The following is a 24853-nucleotide window of genomic DNA, read 5'->3' as shown; positions in this document are numbered from 1 at the left end:
CGGTCGAGGACTCGGCACCGGCGCCCATGTGCCCGGTCCTGGAAACCAGACGGGGACCCACCGCGCTGAATGGGGACGCCGGACCCATTCAGAGCGAGATCGTGGTGCCCCACAGCTCCCAGCAGTTAAGAGCTATGATCGGGCATGTTGCAAAATTGTCCGAATCAGGGGACCCTTCATTGCATTTCAGGGAGATCGAGCAAACCGCCGCAATCAACGGTTGCGACGAGGGAGAACGGGCAAAATTGTTGCTGTTCTCCCTGGACAGCTCGATCCTCCAATGCCTCTCAGATGAAAGCAAAAGAGGGACCAGGACCTACGATCTCCTACGGGACGAGGTCCTGGAAGTCTTGGGGATGGGCGATGAGGGTCCATTTGCCCGATTAGGGAAGACCCTCCAGATGGAGGGAGAACCCCCAAGGGTTTTTGCGGCACGACTGTGGACAGTGTATCAGAGTAGCTGCCCGCACGTCCCCGCGCGGGATGTCCTGGTCGGGAATGGGAGAGCCCAGTGGCTCCGATGTTTGGTATCAAACAGCCTGGCGGCCGTCAGGGAGCAGGCGAAAGCCTGGTTTGATCCCACAAATAGTACAGAGGAGGCGGTTTTGGACCGTCTCACGGTAGGGTATAGGAACACCCGGAGCACGTCTACCCGACTCGTAAAAGGGAAGGTGTACGTAGCGGAGGCTACTGCACCGGCCCAAAAGTGGTGGCGACAGGAGGGTAACCCTACCGCACAGTCCAAGTGTTTCAGGTGCGGTAAGGTGGGGCACTGGCGGAAGGATTGCAGGGTCCACATCAAGGAAGATAGGGTTGGCACCACCCAGCGAGCCGAGGTCCCAGTTAAGCCCGAGATTATCGAAACGATAATCGAGGTGATGCGGTCCCTCATGGCCGCACAGGGGAAGGTGGCAGTCGCTACCGGCTCCCCGGGTGCGGGGGGGGCACTGGACATTCCCCAATGACATCAGCCCACGCAGCCTGCCTATCTGTGTCCTCTCCGTTACGATGCGTGGAAGAGGCTGCTTGTGGAGATGGTAGTGGAGAGGCAAAGGGGCAATTATCTGTCGGACACGGGGGCTTCATGCACCGTGGTCCACACAGAGGAACCCTTTGACTCTCCCCTGTCCACAGGGGTCCCTTTCGCACTGGCGGGGTTCACAAGGAAGGAACAGGCTGGCGCGCGTTCCATCCCTCTGTCCGCTAATTTGGGAGCACTCCGCACCACATGGGAGTGTATCCTGATGAAATGGACAGCAGGGGGTGGGAAGGGGATTAGGGGAAAAGAGGGGAAAGGGACTCTGTGCACCATGAAGTCGCCCGAGGGTTACGACCTCGAGCGCATGGTGGCGGAGGTCCCGGCCGAACTGCAAGAGTGTGTGGGGAACAACCTGAACGCGTTTGTGACCTACAAACACGATTGTGGTAGGGTAGGTAGTTATAAGCCTGGAGCACAGGGGTCAACCACAGGGGCCAGCCCTGTGAGTGGGGACTCAAAGCCAAGGTTGAGGCAGGTCACGCAGACAGGCAAGGTTGCCTGCGTGAGGGGGGAGGACATTCTCCAGGAATGGAGGGTCTCGCGTTTTGGGTGGGATTCAGATGAGGAAGAGCCTGATCAGCTCGACCAGGGGCTGGATCCCATTACGGAGGAAGAGGAGTCGGAGGGGGACGACAGTAACGTCCCCGACTCAAGCACCAGGAAGGCGGGGGTAGCGGGCGGAGGCTCACCACCTGTAGGTACAGGCAGGGTGAGGCCGGATGCCGCGGGTATACCCAGCACCAAGGGGGCAGAGCTGGATGAGGAGGGGCCAGGGTCGGCAGTTGCGGGGGGTACCCGAGCTGTGGCACGGCAGGAACCGGTCCTCAGCCAGGCTGTCCAGGGGGCAGTGCCTAAGGTGACTCTCCGTAGGTCCAGCAGGAAACCCCAACGAAGAAAGCTTTGGCCAGAGGTCAATCACGCCCCGAGGTACGGGAGCCAAGTGAGGAGGAGGGAGCTAACGTTTCAGAGGAGGCCTAGCCCCCGACAGGCAGCGACAGGCTGCGGAGGATCAAAGGTGGGAGACAGCGTGGTGCAGCCGCAGGAGACGACCCGCTGCAGCCCTGACAGGGATTAGCTGAGCCGCCCTGGGAAGGCGGCGCTGTATTATATTTTAGATAGATAAGGTTTAGGTAATATAGATAAGGATTAGGTAATTAGATAAGGATAAGTATTTTAGATAAGTTTGTGGGGATAGGTGTAAATAAAGTTGATGCGTCCAGGATGTGTGGGTGTGGGGTGCAGGCTGGGGGTCAAGAGACCCGCCCGCAGAGGCGTTAACAAAGCCAAGCGCTCCCCAAGAGGCTGGCTATACCATATTTCTTTATCTGTTTTCTGGAGTGGAAGGAGGCACTCGTATGGTGGATCGTTGCCACGGCGATCGGATGTGGGTGGGCCTATCGGGGCCGCACCAAGGACATCATCATTTACGGCTGCTCCGGGGACATGGCTCCCATCGCGACCGATGGGACTGGAAGGAGAGAAGCGGAGGAGACCGCAGTTCACTTCCATGAAGGCCGGTGGCCGGGGTGGCTGGGATCGAACTCTTCAGAGTATTCCAGCGCCTCAGGCTTTGCTTATCGGGACACTTCGTTATTGTGCCCGAGAGTCAAGATCATCGTCCAAAAGATCAGCGCCACCGTTGGCAAAAGGATCTGCCTGGTATGCATGGGGAAGTACCCCGCGAGCAGGCGGTGATGGCTGAGGAAAACGAGCCGGACAATGGCCAACTCCACTGTTGAGTGGGAGAGACTTATCAACGACACTCACAGGACTTTTCTGGGACTAATGAACAGTTGAGTGTGTGTTGGGACAAATGGTGGGAACCGGATGAGGGGATTTATATGTGTATGTGGGGTTCGAGGTATCGCTGACGTGCGGGTGGGCGAGCAGGACCCAGCCGCAAGCTGCTTGAAGGACGGGCCCCTCCGCACCGAGTAAACTGTGTTTTTATATTGTCCTCTTCGAATTTGTATAAACTGTGTTTTTGTATTGTCCTCTTCGAATTTGTATCAAGAGTGATCGTGAAGGAATGTAAAAAAATGTATCGTTTTGCTGTTGTGTTGTTTTCATGTCCTACATTAAAGCTGACACCAGTAGGAGGATGGCGGAGGCATCGGCCTGGGACAAGGTGTAGGTGTATATGTCTGACATGAAAATGTACATACTTGTAATATAGTTTTGCCCGGGACACGGGCAGTAAAGGTCAGCCTAAAAGATGGGGACTGTACGTTCGCAATGGAACACTAGTTTAGTTAAAACCTCAGGGGTCTGGATGTGGAGAATCGGGAAAACATTGCTCAACCACATTATTTAATTGATTCGATAAGCTGGGGTTATGCAAATCAACAGGAGGGACTGTAAGATTTGAGAAGTTTTCCCTCATTCTGAAAGCAACACCAAACCAAAGAGCTGCAGTTTGGACATTTTAAACGGGAGACTGGGGCTGATAGCGGAGAAAGGCTGCGGTCAGTTTACCAAGGGATGTCACAATCTGTGGGTCCTAAGATGGCTGCAGGACCTCGTGACCAGCCACAAAAGTAAAAACCTTACAGCCCAGTCTCTAGGTTTCTGCAAAGCCACGGCCAGAACAATGGATGGGTATTGGCCATGCAGTAACCTGCGAAACCAGGTCGAAGTCCAGACACTGGGGCGCTGACATCAGCATACTCACAATGCCCCAAGCCGACCTACACAGTTAATCTCGTTAAGGGGGCACAATAGCCCATAGAAAACTACCTGGTAGGTGATGGGAAACCAGTTAAACCCATCACCTCGCAACGAAATACCAATTAACCCATCCCCGGTACCCCCGGACATAAGCGCAGATCAGAGAGAGAACTCATACATATCTTTTTGAACAAAGAGATCCCAAGATCTGGCGGGAGATAGGACAGGTCAGAATAGTATAACTGGCCACGACCTTTGGGTTTTAAGGAAGAAAGAAGAAACGTGCAACTCACGCAAGAAGGAAGTCAAACGGATGCAGGAGGAAGAAAAGACGGGCAAGAAGAACGGATGCAAGAGAGAGGAACGGGCACGCAACTCGAGAAGAAATACTGAAAACCGAACAGCCAGTAACCCCAGTAATAGCCCCATGGTGAGCATGTACCCCGATCAGTTTTGAGAGTTATTAGGGGAAGCAGTAGTCTAGTTTCAATCAATACAACCAGTGATACTTCTTATCGAGTCCACACCACAAGATTAGAAATTGTTCAACCAGAGCTGAACACACTTCCTGACATCTGCCTACGTCTCGCGCTTCTTGGTGGAAAGATTGGTGGAAACAGGGCCGCGATGTGAACGCTCTTTTCTTGACTCCAACCAATGATTTGTAATGAAGGATGTAAAGAACTTTGAAAAAAGTATCGTATTTTCTACTGATCACAAATGTTTATAGGTTTTCCTTACAGATTCTAGGCAAGTTTATTAAATGCTGTGATGAACCCATCTCTACTCAGCGATGAAGAAACAAGAAACTGCAGATACCGGTTTTCAAAAAAGACAAAAAGGTGCTCAGCGGGTCAGGCAGCACCTCTCTGGAGAACACGGGTAGCTGCCGTTTCGGGTCAGGTCTCCTCTTCTCACTGATTCAGCTCGGTGATACCATAACAAGGGCATATTCTTAAAAGTACACGAAAAGGTTAAAAATAATCAAAATAAGTTTTTAGACTGTGAAATTCACTGTGACAGACTGAGGCAAATTCTATCAATTGTTTTTTAAAGTAAGTTTTTAATTTTTAGGAGTACTGCACTAAAGTGATGGGAGTGAATAGGAAATAATAGATTTAGTTAGGTAGCTGGGCTATTTCTCAACTTTATGACGCAATAAAATTTATGTTGATAATTTATGGCCAGGTTTTGCTCCATGAAACTGGCAGTGACATCGGCATTTAAATGATCCAGCCATCCCTGATCAATTACTATTTGCCAACAGTCTCTAGGGAAATAATTTCATCGGAGGTGAGGATTGGATGATAAACACCCTGACAATGTCATGAAACGCTGCATAATGTTTATGAGATTTTAATGGCATAAGCACACAAATACTGCCAAGCAAAGTGGCCTTATATACAACAGATTTATCTGCATGGATGATAAGTCCCTCAAAAAAAGTATTTCAAAACACAAATAATAACATTTTGTTCATTTTGATTATTCATCTTATGCGCATACGTTCCCATCTTTGATACAGTCCAAATTAAAAAGATTACTTTTAGAGTTCAGGGCATCAGGTTAATATCTTAGCATGGATAAAGGATTGGGTAAATAATAGAAAACACAAGAGTCCAGATAAATGTATTATTTTCAGGTTAGGAAGCTCCAACTAGTCAGGTGGCATAGGAGTGCCAAACTGTGCCAAACTTTATAATCAATATAATTATTACAATGAAGGGACCTAGTGTATTGCAGCTAGATTTGTTGACATTTTAGAGATAACTGGGAAAATAAACAGGCCCCTCCCCCCCCCCCCTCCAGAACCAGAGGCACGGAACCGAACGGGAAGACGAACGAGGCAGCCAGACCAAACGGGCAATCCAGTGGGCCACGAGCGCACGAGCACACGGCAGGGCAGACCTGTCCACAAGCGGAATGGCTTCCGGCCATCAGGTAAAACGGTCCACCGTGGTCAGAAGATGTGAGGCATCCCAGGATGGAGACAGCGGCCGCACGATATCCACGTGAACATGGTCAAAGTGCCAGCGAGGCTCTGCGAACTCCTGCACTGACGCCCGGACGTGCCGCTGCACCTTTGATGTTTGGCACGGAATGCACGCCCGGCCCCAACGACCGACTTGATTATAGCCATTTTGGGCTCGTCCTCCAGGCACACGGGAATCTGGTGGTAACCCCGGACTAAGTCGACCTTCGAAAAGAACTTAGCCCCAGCCAGATGGGCAGAGAAGTCCTGGACATGGGGAATGGGGTAGCGATCCGCGATGGTGGTGTCATTCAGAAGGCGGTAGTTGCCACAAGGCCTGCAGCCCCAGGAGGTCTTTGGTGCCATGTGCAGCCATGGGCTATGCGAGCGCCGGACAATTCCCATAGCCTCCATGTTGCGAAACTCCGCTTTGGAGAACTGGAGCTTGTCGGGAGGCACCCTTATTTCCTTATTTCCATCAAACTTATTTCCAGAAATCCTAACATGGTGAATAAAATAACTATGAACACATGTCAAGATATTTTGTCATTCTTGTTATTCTATATTAGTGTAATAAAATGTAATGCATACACACCTACACTGATACCAAAGTGCTAGCTTTAGACATGAATAATGCCCATTGCTACCATAGTTTCGTTTTGAATTTAACATATAATTGAGGGGATCGGTTAGTGAAGGTTAGCAATATAGAGCTAAGCCTCACTTTTGTGAAAAATTAGTTACTGAAGCGGGACACATGTGTCAAGCAAAGCTAATTAAGCGGGACACGTGTCAAGCGAAGTTTTCTTTATTCCTCAAGCACCAAGTTCCTCACAGATCCCCAAACCCCCAACCAGTTCAACTCCTCCTGGAACTCCACTACCAACCGCCACTCCTCCCCATTCCAAGTTCCGTGACCCCACCCCTCGAGCCGAGGGTTCGCACCACGCGTGGCTCACCACCCAGGACCGCCACATTACATGCATTAACACGATCCTTACCCACTACCCTACAACCTGTGAAAATAAGTTGGTCTTTGTTTTGTTGTGATTTATGGATTTTTCAAATGTGAATATCTCATGACACATTTATGGGTTAGCAGTATATTGCACCAACCCCCTCAACTATAAATAATTCAAAAAATGAACTTCGTAAACAAGGAGAACACGTTTGATTTCTATCTTCAACTTCCCCCTCTTGTCTGAAGAAGGGTCCCAACCTGAAACATCACCCATCCTTTTTCTCCAGAGATGCTGCCTGACCTGGTGATTTACTCCACCACTGTGTCTATTTGAATTGGATTCATGCTTCTGTACCACGTCAGGCAGCATTGGTCATTTTAGTGGCTTTAGTGCAATCAGTAACATCCAAAGTTTAAAGATCAAGAAATAGTTATAAATGTCAACTGTTAACTTATCCAAGAAGTTGAACAAAAATAGTTGTTTGCAAACATTTTATATATGAAGGAATCGCAAGGAGTTTCTGTTTCTGTTTTCTGTTTTCTACTGCACAACCGCCAACAGCTGGGCTATCTCATGCAGGTTTCACTTGCGTGGGTACTGGTTGCAAAAAGGTTATTTAGATTTTTATGTGGGCACGTTTGGTGAGATGATCCATGGCCAAGTTGTCGAGCTGTGACTTGAAGAGTGACAAGGTTAGTGCACATCTGTTGGTGTCGGGAAGGATGTTCCACTCTGGGATAGTCCATGGATATAGTGACTGTAGTTTGCTATTTTCATTTGCTCTAGTTCTAGTATAAATGAAGTGACCTGAGGACTGTCTTGTAAATTTCTGGGTATTGGATTGAATAAAGTGAGATATGTTACTGGGGATGATGCCATGAGTCTCTTTGTAGACAGCACATAAGCGGGCTTTGGTGCGTCTTGACTCCAGCGACTCCCAGCCAAGGCGATTTAACAAATCGGAGTTGCTTGACTGTCTTGAGTAATCGTCATAAACAAACCGTGCTGCACACCTCTGAACCTTGTCAAGAGTGTCAATGTTATTTTTCTGGTGAGGGTCCCTTATTGTCTGGCAATATTCCAACAGTGGGCGGACAAGTGTTTTGTACGCTACCTCCTTTGTTGGTTTATCACAACCAGATAAAGTTCTCCGGAGAAGGCCCAAAGTTCTGTTTGCTTTTGTGGCATTCTGGTTTATGTGTCTGTTCCATGCTAGGCCAGATGCGAGTTCTACATTTTAGGGTCGGGTGGTCTATCTTGCTCCTCTAGTATCTTTGCTCACCATCTACTACAACCTTTTGATGTCGTTTATCGCGAGGAGCACTGCCCAGTCGAGCACACAGAATCTGCTTACTAAAATGGCGTTGAAATTTACCCATGACCTACTATGGTTTTTAGGGGACGAGTGGTCTGGTCTATCTTGCTCCTCTATTATCTTTGCTCCTAACAATTTGTGTTAGCAGGGCGCGGTGACGTCATGGCGGGGGGGGAGGGAAGCAGGGGGACGTTGACGGCGAGGCGCGGTGACGTCATGGCGGGGGGGGAGGGAAGCAGGGGGACGTTGACGGCGAGGCGCGGTGACGTCATGACGGGGGAGAGAAGCAGGGGGACGTTGACGGCCGGGCGCGGTGACGTCATGACGGGGGGAGGGAAGCAGGGAGACGTTGACGGCCGGGCTCGGTGACGTCATGACGGGGGGGGAGGGAGGAAAGCAGGGAGACGTTGACGGCCGGGCGCGGTGACGTCATGACGGAGGGCGGAGGGAAGCAGGGAGACGTGGCCGGCGATTGGCCCAGGCGCCGCCCCGGTTGCCAAGCAGATTACGGGCGGGCGCCAGCAGCGCTCCCCCGCGCTCGCTCGCTTCACTTTCAAACCGGAGCTCGCGCAGCATGAAGTTCGTCCGCTTCCTTATGAAGAACGCGGCCCTGTCCAACGTGCCCAAGCACATCGACCACTTTTCCAAGTTCTCCCCCTCGCCGCTCTCCATTAAGCAGTTTTTGGATTTCGGTGAGTGGGTCGGGCATGGTGGAGATGGAGAAGGAGGAGGAGGGGGGCGGGGGGCAAGTGAGGGGGGGAACCCGCGGCTAGGGAGGCTCCTCTGCTCGGGGAAACCTGTCAGTGCCCCGGCTTTGCACTGTTGCATTGAAGTGAATGCAGAGCCAAGCAACTCGCGACCTGTGCGGGTGAGGTTGGGCACGGGGTTGACCTACTAGGACATCCTTCTCCCCTCACCGCAAGCCTTTCTCTTCCCTTCTCCCCCCATCGCTGCAAGCCCCACCCCCACCCATTGCTGGCTTTGCTGCAAGCCCTTCTCTCCCCCCCCCCCCATTACTACAGTCCCTTCTCTTCCCCCCTTTGCTGTTAGCCCTTCTCTCCCCCCCATTGCGTCCTTCTCACTCCCCCCCCCATTACTGTTAGCCCTTCTCTTCCCCCCTTTACTACAAGCCTTTCCCTCCCCCCCTTTGCTGTTATCCCTTCTCCTACCCCCCCCTTTGCTGCAAGCCCTTCTCTTAACCCCTCCTTTACTACAAGCCTTTCTCTCCCCCCCATTGCTCCAAGCCCTTCCCTTTCCCCCCATTGCTGTTACCCCTTATCTTACCCCCCCTTTTGCTGCAAGCCCTTCTCTTAACCCCCCATCCCCCCATTACTACCAGCCCTTCTCTTCCTCCCCCCCCATTGCTCCAAGCCATTCTCTCCCCCCCCATTACTACAATCCCTTTTCTTCCCCCCTTTGCTGTTATCCCTTCTCTCCCCCCCCCCATTGCTCCAAGCCTTTCTCTTCCCCTCCCCCCTTTACTGTTATCCCTTCTCTTACCCCCCCCTTTCCCTGCAAGCCCTTCTCCCCCCCCCCCCCCATATCGCTACAGTCTTTATTTCTCCAAAGCCGCTTTTCTTGATTTTGTTCTGAACTTTATCACCGGGTCAAAGCCAAACAGTACATGTTTTCGGAAGAGTTCTCTTTCTTCCGCGGTGCTCGGTTTCGATTATTGTGTCTTTTTTCGACATGTTTATTTTTCTGGTGTTTTTCTGGAGCGTTAAAAAAAACATCAGTTTCGCTTTCCACACCTGCCAAGCCTTTTGAGTTTTTCCAGCCTTTAAAAATATATATTTTTTTAAAAGGCTGCACGGTGGCGCAGCGGTAGAGTTGCTGCCTTACAGCGAATGCAGCGCCTGAGACTCAGGTTCGATCCTGACTACAGGCACCGTCTGTACGCAGTTTGTACGTTCTGCCCGTGACCTGCGTGGATTTTCTCCGAGATCTTCGGTTTCCTCCCACACTCCAAAGACGTACATGGCTAATTGGCTGGGTAAATGTAAAAATTGTCCCTAGTGGGTGTACGATTAGTGTTAGTGTGCGGGGATCGCTGGGCGGCGCGGACCCTGTGGGCCGAAGGGCCTGTTTCTGCGCTGTATCTAAATCTAAATATATTTTTATTTATCGTTCTCTTCCAACCTCGTCTTGATTAACTCGTCGCTTGACAATCTGACATGCAAGAATCGCTGTTATTTCGCGCAATTTTAGACCCACGGCCGTGACTTAAATCGTTGTATCCATTCATAGTTGCTTGCCCACAAGAAGATGGTATATTGTCCGCCTCTAAAAGTGACATCCCATTTCGCACTCGATCCAAATTGGTACATTTCGGGTGACAGTGGAGTGGTGGTGCACGATTAATTTTGTATCGGTCGTGTGGTTTCCTGCACAGAGCTACCTGGTTTTAACAACCAAGATATCGTGCAAGAATTGCAGTCATTACATCAGCCTGTAGTGTCTGAGGTTCAGTTGGAAAGTAGAGTTCCTTACAATCTCTTTGCCTGGAATTTCCTGAACACATATGAAAGAGTAGTATATCTTGGTGCAAAAAGGTAGTAAATTCAGTTCTATATGAAATTGGGCTCCTGTTTTCTGTTTGTTTTATGCTAACTTTTGTATACCAGCCAATATGTAAATACCATTTTCAGGATATTTTCCTCATTTGCTCACAACCGAGCGGTTGTAAGCAAATGAGGAAAAGGACTTTATAAGCCTTTAATTTTTCCCTCTCTGATCATTTATCAATTTTCCTTTTGAAACGTTAAATGGTTGTTTCTTTAACGTGATCTAAATTATCAATGAGGCTGAATTTGTATGATCACATAGATGTCATTATGCAGGATCTTCTTATTTTTTGTTTGTGCACGAGCACCATCGTCTTACAGTTATGTATGTGTGGTATGGTTAGCACTTAATTTGATTCAAAAGGTAAAAACTAATTGACCAGATGGGCGGGCCCTCATGTCAGGCAGAATATAAATTGCAGCTGTAGGATTGCATGGTGTAGTTCTCGTTTTGGTAGCAAATGGCTGGACCAGAGGTACACATTTGAATCCCAGTAGAATAATTGGGGAGGTTACATTTGGTTGACTAAATAAATCTGGAAATTAAAAGCTAGTATTACTATAATGTTCAGCAAACCATTGGATTGTTTTTAATGCACATCTAGTTCAGTTATTTATTCACAAAATGCTGGAGTAACTCAGCAGATCAGGCAGCATCTCGGGAGAGAAGGAATGGGTGACGTTTCAGATCGAGATCCTTCTTCAGACTTCTAGTTCAGTTATGACCTTTCTAGGAAAGAAAATCTGCTATTCTTACCTGGTCCTAACCATCAATGTGGTTGACTTAATTGCACATATTCAATTTTTTTGTGTGGATAATACATGTACCAGCCAATGATAGCCATATCCTACAGATAAATTATTTTTCTTTATGAAAACAATTGGTCTCCGAAAAGTAGGATGGCCTTACTCTAGCTCAAAACTGAATGGTTTCTTGTGAAAATGGTGGATATGGATGATGGGATGGGGAAAATTATATTTTAAATATGAGACAATAGATCCAGTAGATACAACTTTAGTAAATTATGAGATTAATGTACTTTGAAGGAGAATCTGCTGGTGACCTTCTACCGCTCCACCATCGAGAGCGTACTGGCATACTGCACCACTGTGTGGTATGCTGGCTGCTCGGCTGCAGACCAGAAGGCCCTCCAAAAGGTCATCAGGACAGCAGAGAAAATCATCGGCTGTCCACTACCTACTCTGAAGAACATCACCAGCTCGCGCTGTCTGAACAGGGCCAGAGTCATAATCAAGGACAGCACTCATCCAGGACACGAATTGTTTGTTCTCCTGCCCTCTGGGAGGCGCTATAGGAGCCTAAGGGCCAGGACAAATCGACTCAAGAACAGTTTCTTTCCCTGGGCAATAAGAACAGTGAAGAATTTTAAGTGTTTAACCCATTCATTATTTATTAGGTTTTTAAATTGGTTTTATTTGATACTGGCATGTGTTGTGTTGGTTCGTATGTCTGTGCAATTGTCTCTGCACTGTCGCACTGTTATCAGCTGTAGCAATTCTAATTTTGTTGTACCTTGTGTACAATGACAATAAAGGCATATTATTATTATTATTATTTACGTAGCTTTCATAATCTTGATTCCAGTGATGAATTCTTCAGCTTCAAGCCTGTATTGCTGTTGCCCTGGAACGCAACATAGTCAGTAATAATGAGTTAATAATCCTGGTTTTCTTTTCGCCTCAATTTACTTCCCTTTCGTTCTTGTAGACATCGTTTCTTTCTAGGGTAGCATTAAATATTAATTACAAGTATTGGTGTTTTACGTGTAGGCTTTTGTTGCATGTGAATCTATGCCATTGGTTTGTCATTGAAGACCAAGAACATGATCTACGGTTTTTTTAATTGATCAGTTCACAATTGTGATGAGGAGCTTCTGGACCTCTGTCTGGAATTTGAACTGCTCAAACTTCAATTATGTGTTCTTCCAAAAGGTCTGGATTGAACCACAGCGTTAGACCTTCACTGCATGCATCACTTTGTACATTTTTACATTCTCCCCGTGACCTACGTGGGTTTTCTGAGATCTTCGGTTTCCTCCCATACTCCAAAGACGTACTGGTTTGTATACTTGGTATAAACATAAGTTGTCCCAGTGTGTGTAGGCTAATATTAATGTGCAGGGATTGCTGGTTGGTGTGGACTCGGTGGGCTGAAAGGTATGTTTCCGCGCTGTATCTGTAAACTAAACTAAACTAAAAAAACGCCTGCAGAAACTACTCCAAGTGATTTCATGAGACTTTGTTCAGATTGAAAGTTTAATTGTAGAATTAACCATCTCTTTGGTTATCAGGTTTGCCCAGAAGCAAAATATAATTTGTTCATTCTTATAATGTGACTATAGTAGCCACAGTTTCTAAAGGCATGTGACTTTGTGAATGTTTCCAATTCTATCTCGTACTGTATGTCAGTTGCCAAGAAGCACAAAATCCTGTTGTGTAGAATGAAGCCTGTACTTGCATTTAGAAAATTCATTCAGGAAAATAATCCACACTTCAATTGATGCTTGATTCTCCAATATAGTGCTTAGTCTTTTCAGTTCTCTTTCTACTGGCCATGGAAACCGAGAAGATCTTGGGAAAGTTCCACGTAGTTCTAATTTTAGATACTATATGTTGATAGTTTGAGCAAGATAAACTGAGTATAGACTGAACATAAAGGAGTACCCATCTGGAGCACAATGCTCATGGAAATCACAACTAGAATTTCACCTGTATAATTCCAAAATTCAACACTTGCTGATATTTCTGAATGTGATGCCATGAAATGAGTTCCATGGATGGGACCTGGAATAAAAATGTTCTTGAAGTGAAAATAGCAAATGCTAAGCACTTCCATAGTATTATATATCATTGTCTCGTCTGAGGGCATCGGGTGAGCAGAATGATGATTGCACTGGAATGTTCCTTCTGCCTGGAATCACATGCTCTGCATGTTGGTAAAGATCACCGAGCATCGTGGAATTGTGTTACGTTTTAATTCACGCTACTTTATGTAGAGAAGGAAATTGGGTGGAGGATATTGGTACCTAGCATTTAAGTACAGTGTTGCATTCTTATTTATTTAGGCTCAACAAATGCCTGTGAGAAGACATCCTTTATGTTTCTGAGGCAAGAACTGCCTGTGAGACTGTCTAATATTATGAAGGAAATCAACCTTCTCCCAGACCGGCTACTTGGCACACCTTCCGTTCAGTTAGTTCAAAGCTGGTGAGTAGCCACACACAAGCTGTTTGTGCACAACAAAGACTTACCCCTTTCAGAATAAGATTATGTCTCTTGCGTGTGGCTTCTTAAAAATAACACAATTTAAATGGTTGAATAAAATTGCTGTGTTACTGGTATGTTTTCCAACCAAATTATTAAAAAGCGCTGACTTTCTGCGCACAGAAATATCACAAGGATTGTACTAGTCCTCTGGGTAAAGACATTTGCTGGTGATGCTTAAATTACACAGCTGGAGCTGTGGAAACTCCACTGTGAACTTTGTCCCACTTTTGTACTCCACCCCCACCCTCCCACATCCAGTGTGCTCGTATCTCTCTTGGATTCATTCATTGTAAAAATCAGTTCTAAGCGATATTTTTTATAAATAGTACAATGCATGAAACAGAGGCAACTTTTTATCGGTAAATTAAAGATCTGGATTTAGTTAGAATTCTTTACATTTTGTTGAAAATCCTGTTTTACTTTGGTTCAGAAGTGCCATTTAGTAGCATTTCAAATGAAAGAAACAGCGAGAAATTGTTCTATAGGGTATTCATAAAGTAATGCGAGTTGTTTCCAGTCAGATCGTGGTGAATCAAATTACTTTATCTTTGTGAAATTATTTTGAGGCTGAAATCTGGCAATACTTCCATTGAGCCAGAGCATCTTTAAAATGCGATTCACATTTGTTCTTTAAAGGTTGGGTTATGTAGATCACATACGTTAAATTCCTACAGATAACTGCAACTCTTTGAACACCAGTTTTTTGTGTGCATTTTGCATTAATACCTTTAGTATTTGCATCAAGCATTCCCTTGATGTCTACTGTGTGGCATGGTGGTGCACTGGTGGAGTTGCTGCATTACAGCGCTAGAGAACCGGGTTCAATCTTGACTATAGGTGCATGTCTGTACGGAGTCTACGTTCCCCCGGTGACCTGCGTGGATTTTCTCTGGGATCTCTGGTTTTCTCCCACACCAAAGAGTACAGGTTTGTAGGTTAATTGGCTTGGTATGATTGTAAAATTGTCCCTGGTGTCTAGGATAGCATTAGTGTGCGTGGATCACTGGTCGGCGAGAACTTTGTGGGCCGAAGGGCCTATTTCCACACTATAAACTAAACTACTGCATGAGGAAGAATAGTGCATTCCGCTTGATCATCCATGATTATGCCTGTGTACCACTTCCATATTTTGGGTGAGATATTGAATCATTCCTATTTGTATCAATCTGTAAAACAGAATATGACTTGTTACCATTGTTAAGGGTGTCCAAACCTATTACTATACTGGCAATCTTTAAAATTATTGAGTATCGTGTTCCACTGGGTTGTATTCAGATATGGTGTTTTAAATTGTTGCAGAATAGCTTGCATAAAGACCCAAGTATTCTCAAACCCTGTATTGGGAATATCATCTTGAGAAGGTTTCTATTTAATTTGGGGATTTGCCTCTTAAGAAACATAAAATGGGTACTTGCACTGCATTAAACATTGGTTAGCATGTCTTATCAGCTATGCAACTGTGATCTGGAAGTTTCCAGTTTCAGTCGTAATATATGCTGACCTAATAGAATATTTGCTGGAAAAGTGCTGAAGTGCTATAATTAGGTCAGCAAGATCAAAAAGTGCATGCTGTTTGCGAACGCCACACAAGTGCACTTATGTGGACATTGATCCTGGCTGAGCTTTATGTCCAACCGATCAAACAATAATGTTCTGCTTCCTGCTGCAGCCTAGCAGTTGGTCTTCATTTGCAAACCCAATTAGATCTTGATATACGCTGAATAAACATTGAAAATTATTCATGGAGAATAAATGGCACATAAAAGAAGGGGAGATTTGTTGTAGATTTTCACCATTTAAAGAGGATTGTATTTTTAATCCTCGTGACATCGGAACTTGGAAAGTAAGAAGATTCTTTATTTGGGTAACAGAACTTAGTACAACCCAGATTTTTTTCTTAGAGGAAACTCAATGTTCATGTTCTCAAATGTTGCATTTGGATATCATTATAATTATGCTGAAGATCATCAAATGTAAATTTTATTTCAAGAGTGTTTTATTGTCATATGTCCCAGATAGAACAATGAAATTCTTACTTGCTGCAGCACAATAGAATAGGTAAACATAATACACTGTAAATAATAATAATAGTCTATTGTAGTTCAAAGCTTATTTGCGGTTGCAGTGTTTAATAGCCTGTTGGCTGTAGGGAAGCAGCTGTTCCTGAACCTGGATGTTACAGTTTTCAGGCTCCTGTACATTCTTCCCGATGGCAGTGGTGAAATGAGTGTGTGGCCAGGATGGTGTGGGTCTCTGATGAGGCTGGCTGTCTTTTTGAGGCAGGGACTCCGATAAATCCCTTCGATGGTGGGGAGGTCAGAGCCGTGATGGACTGGGCAGTGTTCACAACTTTTTGCAGTCTTTTCCGCTCCTGAACGTTCGTTGCCGAACCAGGTGTGATGCAACCAGTCAATATGCTCTCTACTGTACACCTGTAGAAGTTTAAGAGAATCCTCTTTGACATACCAAATCTCCTTAATCTTCTCAGGAAGTAGAGGTGTTGATGTGCTTTATTTATAATTTAATTGCATCAGTGTGCTGGGTCCAGGAAAGATCTTCGGAAATATGCACGCCCAGGAATTTGAAGTTTTTGACTCCCTCCACCATATAATTGATATAAACAGATCGTGGGTCTTCATCCTTCATCTTCCAAAGTGCACAATCAGTTCATTGGTTTTACTGATATTGAGAGTCAGGTTGTTGTGCTGGCACCATTTAGTCAATTGTTCGATCTCACTTCTATATTCTGACTCATCACCATCTGTAATTCGTCCAACAACAGTGGTGTCGTCGGCGAACTTGAAGACTGAGTTCGCATTGTGTCCGGTTACACAGTCATGAGTACAGAGTGAGTAGAGCAGGGGGCTGAGCACGCAGCCTTGAGGTGCTCCCGTACTGATTGTTAATGAGGAAGAAGTGTTTCTGCCAATTCGGACAGACTGTGGTCTGTGGATGAGGAAGTCGAGGATCCAATTGCAGAGGGATGCGCAGTTCCGTGAGCTTGGTAACCAGCTTTTTTTTAATCAAAAAATGTATTCAATTATTTAAAAACAATATTTACAATGCAATAAAACAAAACAGAACCCACCACCAGAATACAATTCAAACAATTATACCAAATTAAACTATTATACAACTATATTACAATCCCTATCCAGGATGCATCCAATCCCCCGTGGTGCCCAACGGTCCTGGAAATCCCCCAGAGTACCTGTGGACAGCGCATGGTAACCAGCTTGGAAGGGATGATGGTATTGAACGCCGAGCTGTAGTCTATAAACAACAGCCTGACGTGTATGTTTTTATTGTCCAAGTGGTCCAGTGCGGAGTGGAGAGCCAGTGAGATCGCATCCTCCGTCGACCTGTTGTGACGGTAGGCAAACTAGTGGGTCGAGGTTCTTGTTGAGGTAGTTGATATCCACCATAACCAACCTCTCAAGCACTTCATCGCCACAGACGTTAGTGCCACTGGCCGGTAGTCGTTGAGGCACGTCACCTTGCTCTTCTTAAAGCAGGTGGGAACCTCAGACCTCAGTAGTGAGAGGTTGAAAATGTCCGCAAAAACTCCAGCCAGTTGGTCTGCACAGGTTTTGAGAACTCGACTGGGTAAACCATCAGGTCTAGGTGCTTTCCGAGGGTTCACCCCCCTGAATGATCTTCTGACGTCGGCCTCTCTGACTGTATTGGGGCTCGGGAAGGCACATCAGTGTTCTCCCTATCACAGTGTGCATAGAACGCATTGAGCTCATCAGGGAGTGATGCTTTGCTGTCGCTTGAGCTGCCTCCTGGTTTTGCCTTGTAGGAGGTGATGGCATTCAAACCCTGCCACAGTTGCTGAACATCCGCCCCATCCCCCAGCTTTGAGCGGAAGTCCCTTTTGACCTTTTTGATGGCCTTGCCAAGATCGTATCTGCAATTCTTATTGGCCTCTGCGTCACCAGACCTGAATGCCCAGGATCACTACAGATGCTCTCCGACTTACGATGCTTCGACTTGCGATATTTTGACTTTGCGATGGTGCAAACGGCAGCGACCCGTAGCGAGCCGCAGCTCTCTTCCGGCCACGTGATCAAGTGTATTCAATGCATTTCGAATTACGATATTTTCAGTTTCCGATGGGCTTCTCGGAATGTAACCCCATCGTAGGTTGAGGAGCCCCTTTACCATCTGCACACAATTTAAAGCTGTCCTGATGTGCTGACTAATGGGATTATCTCAGAATGGAGGTTCTGAGAGAAGGTCCACACTGAGGATTGAGTATCATCAACTTGCTGGTAGTTCAAAGTACCATCCTACTGACATATGAAAGAATGGGTCAACTGGGCTTCTATTCACTGGAATTTAGGATGAGAGGGGATCTTATAGAAACATATAAAATTCTTAATGGATTGGACAGACCAGATATAGGAAAAGTGTTCCCCATGTTGTAGGAGTCCAGAACCAGGGTTTACAGTTTAAGAATAAGGGGTAGGCCATTTAGGACTGATGTGAGAAAAAACATTTTCATCCAGAGAGTTGCGAATCTATGGAATTCTCTGCCACAGAAAGCAGTGGAGGCAAATTCACTGGATGTATTCAAGGGAGAGTTAGATTTAGCTCTTAGGGCTAAAGGAATTAAGGGATATGGGGTAAAGGCTGGAACGGGTTTTTGGATGATTTTGGATGATCAGCCATGATCATATTGAATGGTAGTGCTGGCTTGAAGGGCGGAATGGCCCACTCCTGCACCTATTTTCTATGTCTATGTCTATCTGGTCTTCAGAAGAATGTGGATCTCCTAGTTCATCCAAGGCTTCTGGTTAGGAAACATTTGGAAGGTTTTTGTAGGAACACAGTCCTCCACACATTACCTTATGAAGTCTGTCACGACTGGCATATTCATTCAGGTCCATTGCCGAGTCCTTGAACATTGCCCGGTTTGCTGATTCCAAGCAGTCCTGTATTTGTTCCTCTGCCTCCCCAGACCAGCTCTGTGCAGACTTCACCTCTGGGGGTGCGCTCTTCAGTTGCTGCCTGTGTGCAGGAAGAAGCAGCACTGCTGAATGGTCAGATTTCCCAAAGTGAGGACGAGGGAAGGAGTGATAGGCATCCTTGATGGTCGTATAGCAGTGGTCAAGGGTGTTTAATCCTCTGGTGCTGCAGGCGACATGTTAGTGGTAGTTTGGGAGTGATTTTTTTCAGGTTGGTGTAGATTGTGCATGCTAGTTCACCTTCACTATATATATATAGCATCACATTCACTATGCAAGCTGCACATTCCACACACGATCCAGTTCGGATCTTCACTCCCACCTTGACTATGTACGCTGCCGGTCGCTGCCTTCCAGGCAGACCGCGACCAGACTGAAGACGATAGCACTTATTGTTACCTCCACTTAAGCACAAATAAAACTATGAGTTGCAACACTGTGTATTGGCATGAATACACAACAGTTGGCTTTGTTGAAGTCCCTGGCTATGGTGGTAAAAGCCTTGTCTGATGCTTGTTGACCTCGGTGTGCCGCTCCTCCAATGCTAGATGGACATCTGCCTGGGGTGGGATGTAGACCGGTCAGGGTGATGGAGGTGAATTCCCTCGGGAGGTAGAAAGGGCGGCACTTCACAGCCAGATGTTCCAAGTGCGGAGAGCAGGACAGAACTGCCACGTCTGAGCACCACAAAGAGTTGACCATGAAGCAGACCTCTCCCTTTCCCAGATGCCTGTGTTTGGTCTTTACGATGGATGGAGAAACCTTCAGGTTGACGGCTGAGTCTGGGGAGCTGGGGGTGAGCCATGTCTCTGAAACAACACCGAGCATTCCCTCAGCTCCCTTTGGTAAAGCAGCCTTGACCTTAAGTCCTCCATTTTATTTTCCAGTGATTGTACATTGGCTAGCAATATAAAACAAAAAATAATACCTTGGTCAAAATTCCTGTCTATCACATTCTTTGTGCCTTTGCAGTTACTTTGCCTGAATTTAAAAAAATCAAATGGTTTGTTTTGGAGAAAATTAATTTGTGTCAATTTGAGCTTATCACATCAATGGTGCTTAATTGTCACATGTACTGAAGTACAGTGAAATTATTGTTTTGCATAAAACAGTGAAATTATTGTTTTGCATACAATTCAGTGCCAATCCTATTATACATAAAGCACAATCATTGAAGTACAAGAGTAAGATAGTGGACCACTGAGTCAGTACACAAGAGTGGCTGCATTTCAGGCACCATCTTCAACTCTTCGAGTCCAAAGTGAAGTAAAGGTACAGGTATAAAGACAATCTTGCTTGCAGCAGCATCACACAATAACAAAATTATATAAGACTGTAAAGGAAATGACTGCAAAAAGAATACATTTTTACAAAACAATTCGGGAAAAACAGTTCATGGTAGCACAAGAGCTGGTCTGTAGTGTTCCATTCCTAAACCAGGTAGTGTGGGTGCCCAGGCTTCCAGTGGTGTATCTACGGAACATGGCGCCTATGGCAAGCACTGAAATTATATTGTCTATAAACCAAATGCATGGTTATCATGAGCACCAAAGGTACATAAAAGGGGTATGGCATTTATTGCTCCTTTGTTGCAAGGCAATACTGCAATCTAATATTCACTTGGTTGGGGACGCAAAACAAAATTGATTAAATGTGAAGCTTGTGCTCGGCTGCATTAGATGCGGAATTGGAACGGGGACGCGGAATCGTAGACTGATTTGGTGCAAGTGGTATTCAATTGTTTAAATACAACTACTCGCGATATTTATTAGGATATATCGTTTCCCCCCTCAATACTTTGCAAACTATTTTCCATTACACTCATGCTGCTACATGTTAGAAAACAGCCATCCTCAGCGAGGATGGCTTGTCTGGCTTTAATAGAAACTGCTCTGTGGTGCCCAGGACACGTGCTATACCCTAGATACGCCACTGCAGGCTTCTGTATTTCCTACCCGAAGGTAGTACCGAGAAGAGGATGTGGCCTGCATTGATGTTATCCTTGATTATAAATGCTTCCTTGAGGCAGCACTTCATGTAGGACTGCCTGCAATGGACCTGCTGAGTTCACCATTGTCTGCAGCCTCTTGCATTGCTGTGTTGGAGTTACCATACCAGGCCATGATGCAACCAGTCAGGATACTTTCTACGGTGTATCTGTAGAAGTTTGCTAGAGTATTTTGCGACATGCTGAATCTCTTTAAACTTCTCGGAAAGTAGAGGCGCTGGCATGCTAGCTTTATGATTACATCTAATGCTGGGCCCAGAACAGGTCATCCGAGATGCTAACGTCCAGAAATTTGAAGTTACTAATGCACTCCATTGCCAACCCACTAATGCACACTGGTGCTTTATCTCCTGACTTCCATTTCTAAAATCATTGAAAAGTTTTTTTTAACTTTGAGTAGAGGTAGTTATTGCAGCACCATTCAGCTGAGTGTTCTGTTTCTCCAAAATGGTGTCTAATTGCCATCTGCGATTTTGCCAACACTTATTAGCGATTTATTAGCGAATTTGGAAATGGCATTGGCGCAGTGGCTTAGCCATACAGTCAAGGGTGTAAAGAGTAGAGCAGGGGTCTAAGCATGTAGCCTTGAGGTGAACCTTTGTTTATGGTCAGCAAAGAGGAGATATTGTTGCTGATCCACACTGATTGAGGTCCGCGTAAGAGGAAGTCAAGGATCGAGTTGCAAAGGGAAATACGGTTAAGATACAGGTGATGAGTTTGGAGAGGATGTATGTATACAAATGCCAAACAGCAGTCCATTCTTGTTTTTTAATTGTTTGGCATTTGAACCTCTTCATGTTTACCCCTCTGGGCTGAGTAAAATCGGTCAGAATGCTGATTTATTACCATATATCCTTTAAAACATTTATTTAGGTATGGCTGATGCACTGTTCTTCAGTGAGTGTTTCGTTCTTTTCATCAAAGCATATCCAATGGGAGCTCATGACAGTTATTTTTTTCAAAATCTCATTGAGTTGGACTTGCTCCCATTGACAGTTAATAGTTCTGTAATATTTTCAACAAATTTCCTGTTAGTGCCGAGTAAAATTTCACCATTGTAAATGCACAGCCGACCTCCTGTAAACACAATAGTTTGTTCAAAAACAAATCTGCATTTGCGCTTCAGAAACTGGCTGGTTTGTTCAATTTGACACTCTAATATGAAGTCAACTTATGTTAATCTCTCCATCTGTATTTAACACGCAAAAGATCATAAAATCATTTTGAACTCCTATGTATGCTATTGAGGTGAAGGGAAAATAATAGTGGGCTTCCTTCAGGAAATTAATTTTCAGAAGATCAGTCATAAACATTTCTTTATTAAATCAGAATTGGTAATCCATTGTTATTGTAACCAATAAGTGCATGTTTTTCAACTCAATTGGTTGTTTTCTGTAGGAATTCATTAAAAAAGTATTATGTGAAATAGTTATTCTAATCAGAACTTAATAATGTTTTCTTTTCATTTAGGTACGTCCAAAGTCTCTTGGATATTCTTGAGTTTTATAATCGGAACCCCAATGATCACCGTGTTTTATCAGGGTGTGTGTTTTAAAATATATATATAATCCTTTGTTTATAGTTGTTAATTGCTTATTGTTTTTTCTTGTCAAAATATTCAGCTATTTGCAGTTTATTGGAGGCTTGTTTCATGAACCTTGTGAACGTGCATGCACTTAGGTTGTGAAATCAAAAGCCTTAATTGTTATTTTTTGCTGTTAATAGTTGGGGCTGTAGGGAGCATTCTAAAATATGTAAAATGTGAATAACGAGTAAGATTTGTACTAGTTCTATTGGATAGCATTGAAACAGTACATTAAAGACCCAAAGCACTTTAAATAATGACTTGCTAATGTGATTGTGAAGGATGGAAGTGAATAGTTAATTACAGAAATCCAGCTTGAGGTTTAGAGCAATATCACCACTTGAATGATTTACTGCAGTGTATTCCCACTTTTTCATTCTTAATGTTTTCCAGTATTAAAATTGTTCAATTGACTTCTCCAACTTCAGATAGTTCCTCTGTCCCTCTCTTCCCCTCCCCCTTCCCAGTTCTCACTCTATCTTCCTGTCTCCACCTATATCCTTCCTTTGTCCCGCCCCCCCTGACATCAGTCTGAAGAAGGGTCTCGACCCGAAACGTCACCCATTCCTTCTCTCCTGAGATGCTGCCTGACCTGCTGAGCATTTTGTGAATAAATACCTTCGATTTGTACCAGCATCTGCAGTTATTTTCCTACAAAATTGTTCAACATGTTAATTGCCTGGGAGATTTGGGGGGATGAAATACCACTAAAAATTTTGGACAACTATCAAGGTACATAACAGCCAACTTTATGTTATTCTGCAAAACCTGACTTCCAAAAATATGGTTGCATTTAATAAGGATCTAATCTGACGCAGATAATTAGTGTTTGAGAAGATTGTTGTACCATAAAAAGCAAGGTTTCATATTTTATGTGTATTTTTAGTTTTACAGGTGCATTAATCACAATCAGGAATAGGCACAATGATGTTGTTCCTACCATGGCTCAAGGTGTGATTGAGTACAAAGAATCATTTTGTGAAGATAGTGTCACCAGTCAGAATGTGCAGTACTTTCTGGATCGATTCTACATGAGCCGTATTTCTATTCGAATGCTCATCAATCAACATAGTAAGTCACCAATTTCAAAGGGGCCATGCTTAATAGAATTGTTTAAATGAAACATTGACCTGCAGTAGTATTGAACAGTGAAGCGTGTTGGACATCTGTGAATTTTGTCTTGTATGTTTTATTTTCATGATCCTATTTGTGTCAGATAGATAAACACATTTTTTACCTCCCTTCAGCACTAATTTTTGATGGCACAACAAATCCGGCCCACCCAAAGCATATAGGCAGTATTGATCCTGACTCTGAAGTTGTTGGTGTTGTTAGAGGTAAGTGGTTTCCTTTTTCCCCAGTTAGTGAATTTTCTTAAGAGTTACAAATGACCCTGGTGAGTTGAAATCTATAAACAGGATCCCTATTGATCTGCTTTTCAAATTCAGTGGAATGTTTTATAATATAAATTAAAATATATATTTTTATTTAAAAAATATAGCAATCAAAATATTGCTAGGCACTTTGCAGGTAATGAAGTACCTGTAGAGCGTTTCACAGTGATAGGAAATTCAACAGATGACTTATAGAGAAAGCTCCCATACACACCAAAATGACATTTACCTAAAATAGCTGATAAAGAGAAAAATAGCTCAAAACATCAGAGGCTAGTCTCCAACTTTGAATCAAAAAAGTTTCTCATTGTGAAGCAAATGTAGCAAGGTGTATGTCAATGGCCTGGTTTTAGTGCCAGGTTACTGCAACTTACAGCAAACCATGTGCTCTACAATAGATCAGTGTTTGCAACCGTTTGACAATACAACCTATTTTTTGATTTGTTTTTGTTCAAAAAATCGCTAGAATCCAATTTGAGTTTCAATTGGTTAAAAGGTGCCCACATATTCCTTGTCTAGTTTGTACGGTGCCCTCCATAATGTTTGGGACAAAGACCCATCATTTATTTATTTGCCTCTCTACTCCACAATTTGAGATTTGTAATAGAAAAAATCACGTTGTGGCGGCTCCCAAGGGTCGGGCCCTACCACTATCGAACCTCTCGCAAAGGGACTGGTGGGCCAAAGAAGACCTTCACAGCTGATGACAGAATAATTCTCTCTATAATAAAGAAAAATCCCCAAACACCATTCAGTCAGATCAGAAACACTCTTCAGGAATCAACTGTAGATTTGTCGTTGACCACTGTCCGCAGAAGACTTCATGAACAGAAATATTCTGTTGTGACTTTGATTGTATTTTAAAGGAAAATGATTGTGGGAATCTTTCCCTTGGTAATTTTCTATTTTGAAATTTGCAATGGATCAGTTACAACTGATCAGGGTGGTTGGTGGTGACCAATGTAAATAGTCTGTGATGGTTTCCCTGCTGATGTTTGATTGATGTTCCCCGACTGTTGGTATCACTGATCGTGTAATGATATGGGTGGCATTATTTAGTTACATATTAGTGTCACATTTAAATTCAGT

At 44.7% G+C, this 24853-nt stretch overlaps 1 protein-coding gene across 1 annotated transcript in view; it reads left to right on the top strand.

Moving 5' to 3' along the window:
- Window positions 1-8494: 8494 nt before the first annotated feature.
- The window catches only part of LOC144607771 (pyruvate dehydrogenase (acetyl-transferring) kinase isozyme 2, mitochondrial-like), a 33005-nt gene continuing 16646 nt past the window's right edge, over window positions 8495-24853 (top strand). The window contains exons 1-5 of the mRNA XM_078424830.1: window positions 8495-8647; window positions 13606-13747; window positions 22256-22327; window positions 23257-23441; window positions 23618-23707. Coding sequence (XP_078280956.1) covers window positions 8530-8647; window positions 13606-13747; window positions 22256-22327; window positions 23257-23441; window positions 23618-23707 — 607 coding nt within the window. The 5' untranslated portion in view covers window positions 8495-8529. The remainder of the gene's footprint in view (window positions 8648-13605; window positions 13748-22255; window positions 22328-23256; window positions 23442-23617; window positions 23708-24853) is intronic.

This window comes from Rhinoraja longicauda, chromosome 29, assembly GCF_053455715.1.
Source record: "Rhinoraja longicauda isolate Sanriku21f chromosome 29, sRhiLon1.1, whole genome shotgun sequence".
NCBI lineage: Eukaryota > Metazoa > Chordata > Chondrichthyes > Rajiformes > Arhynchobatidae > Rhinoraja > Rhinoraja longicauda.
The sequence above is the reverse complement of the archived record's forward strand: the minus strand, read 5'-3'. Positions and strand labels throughout refer to the sequence as shown.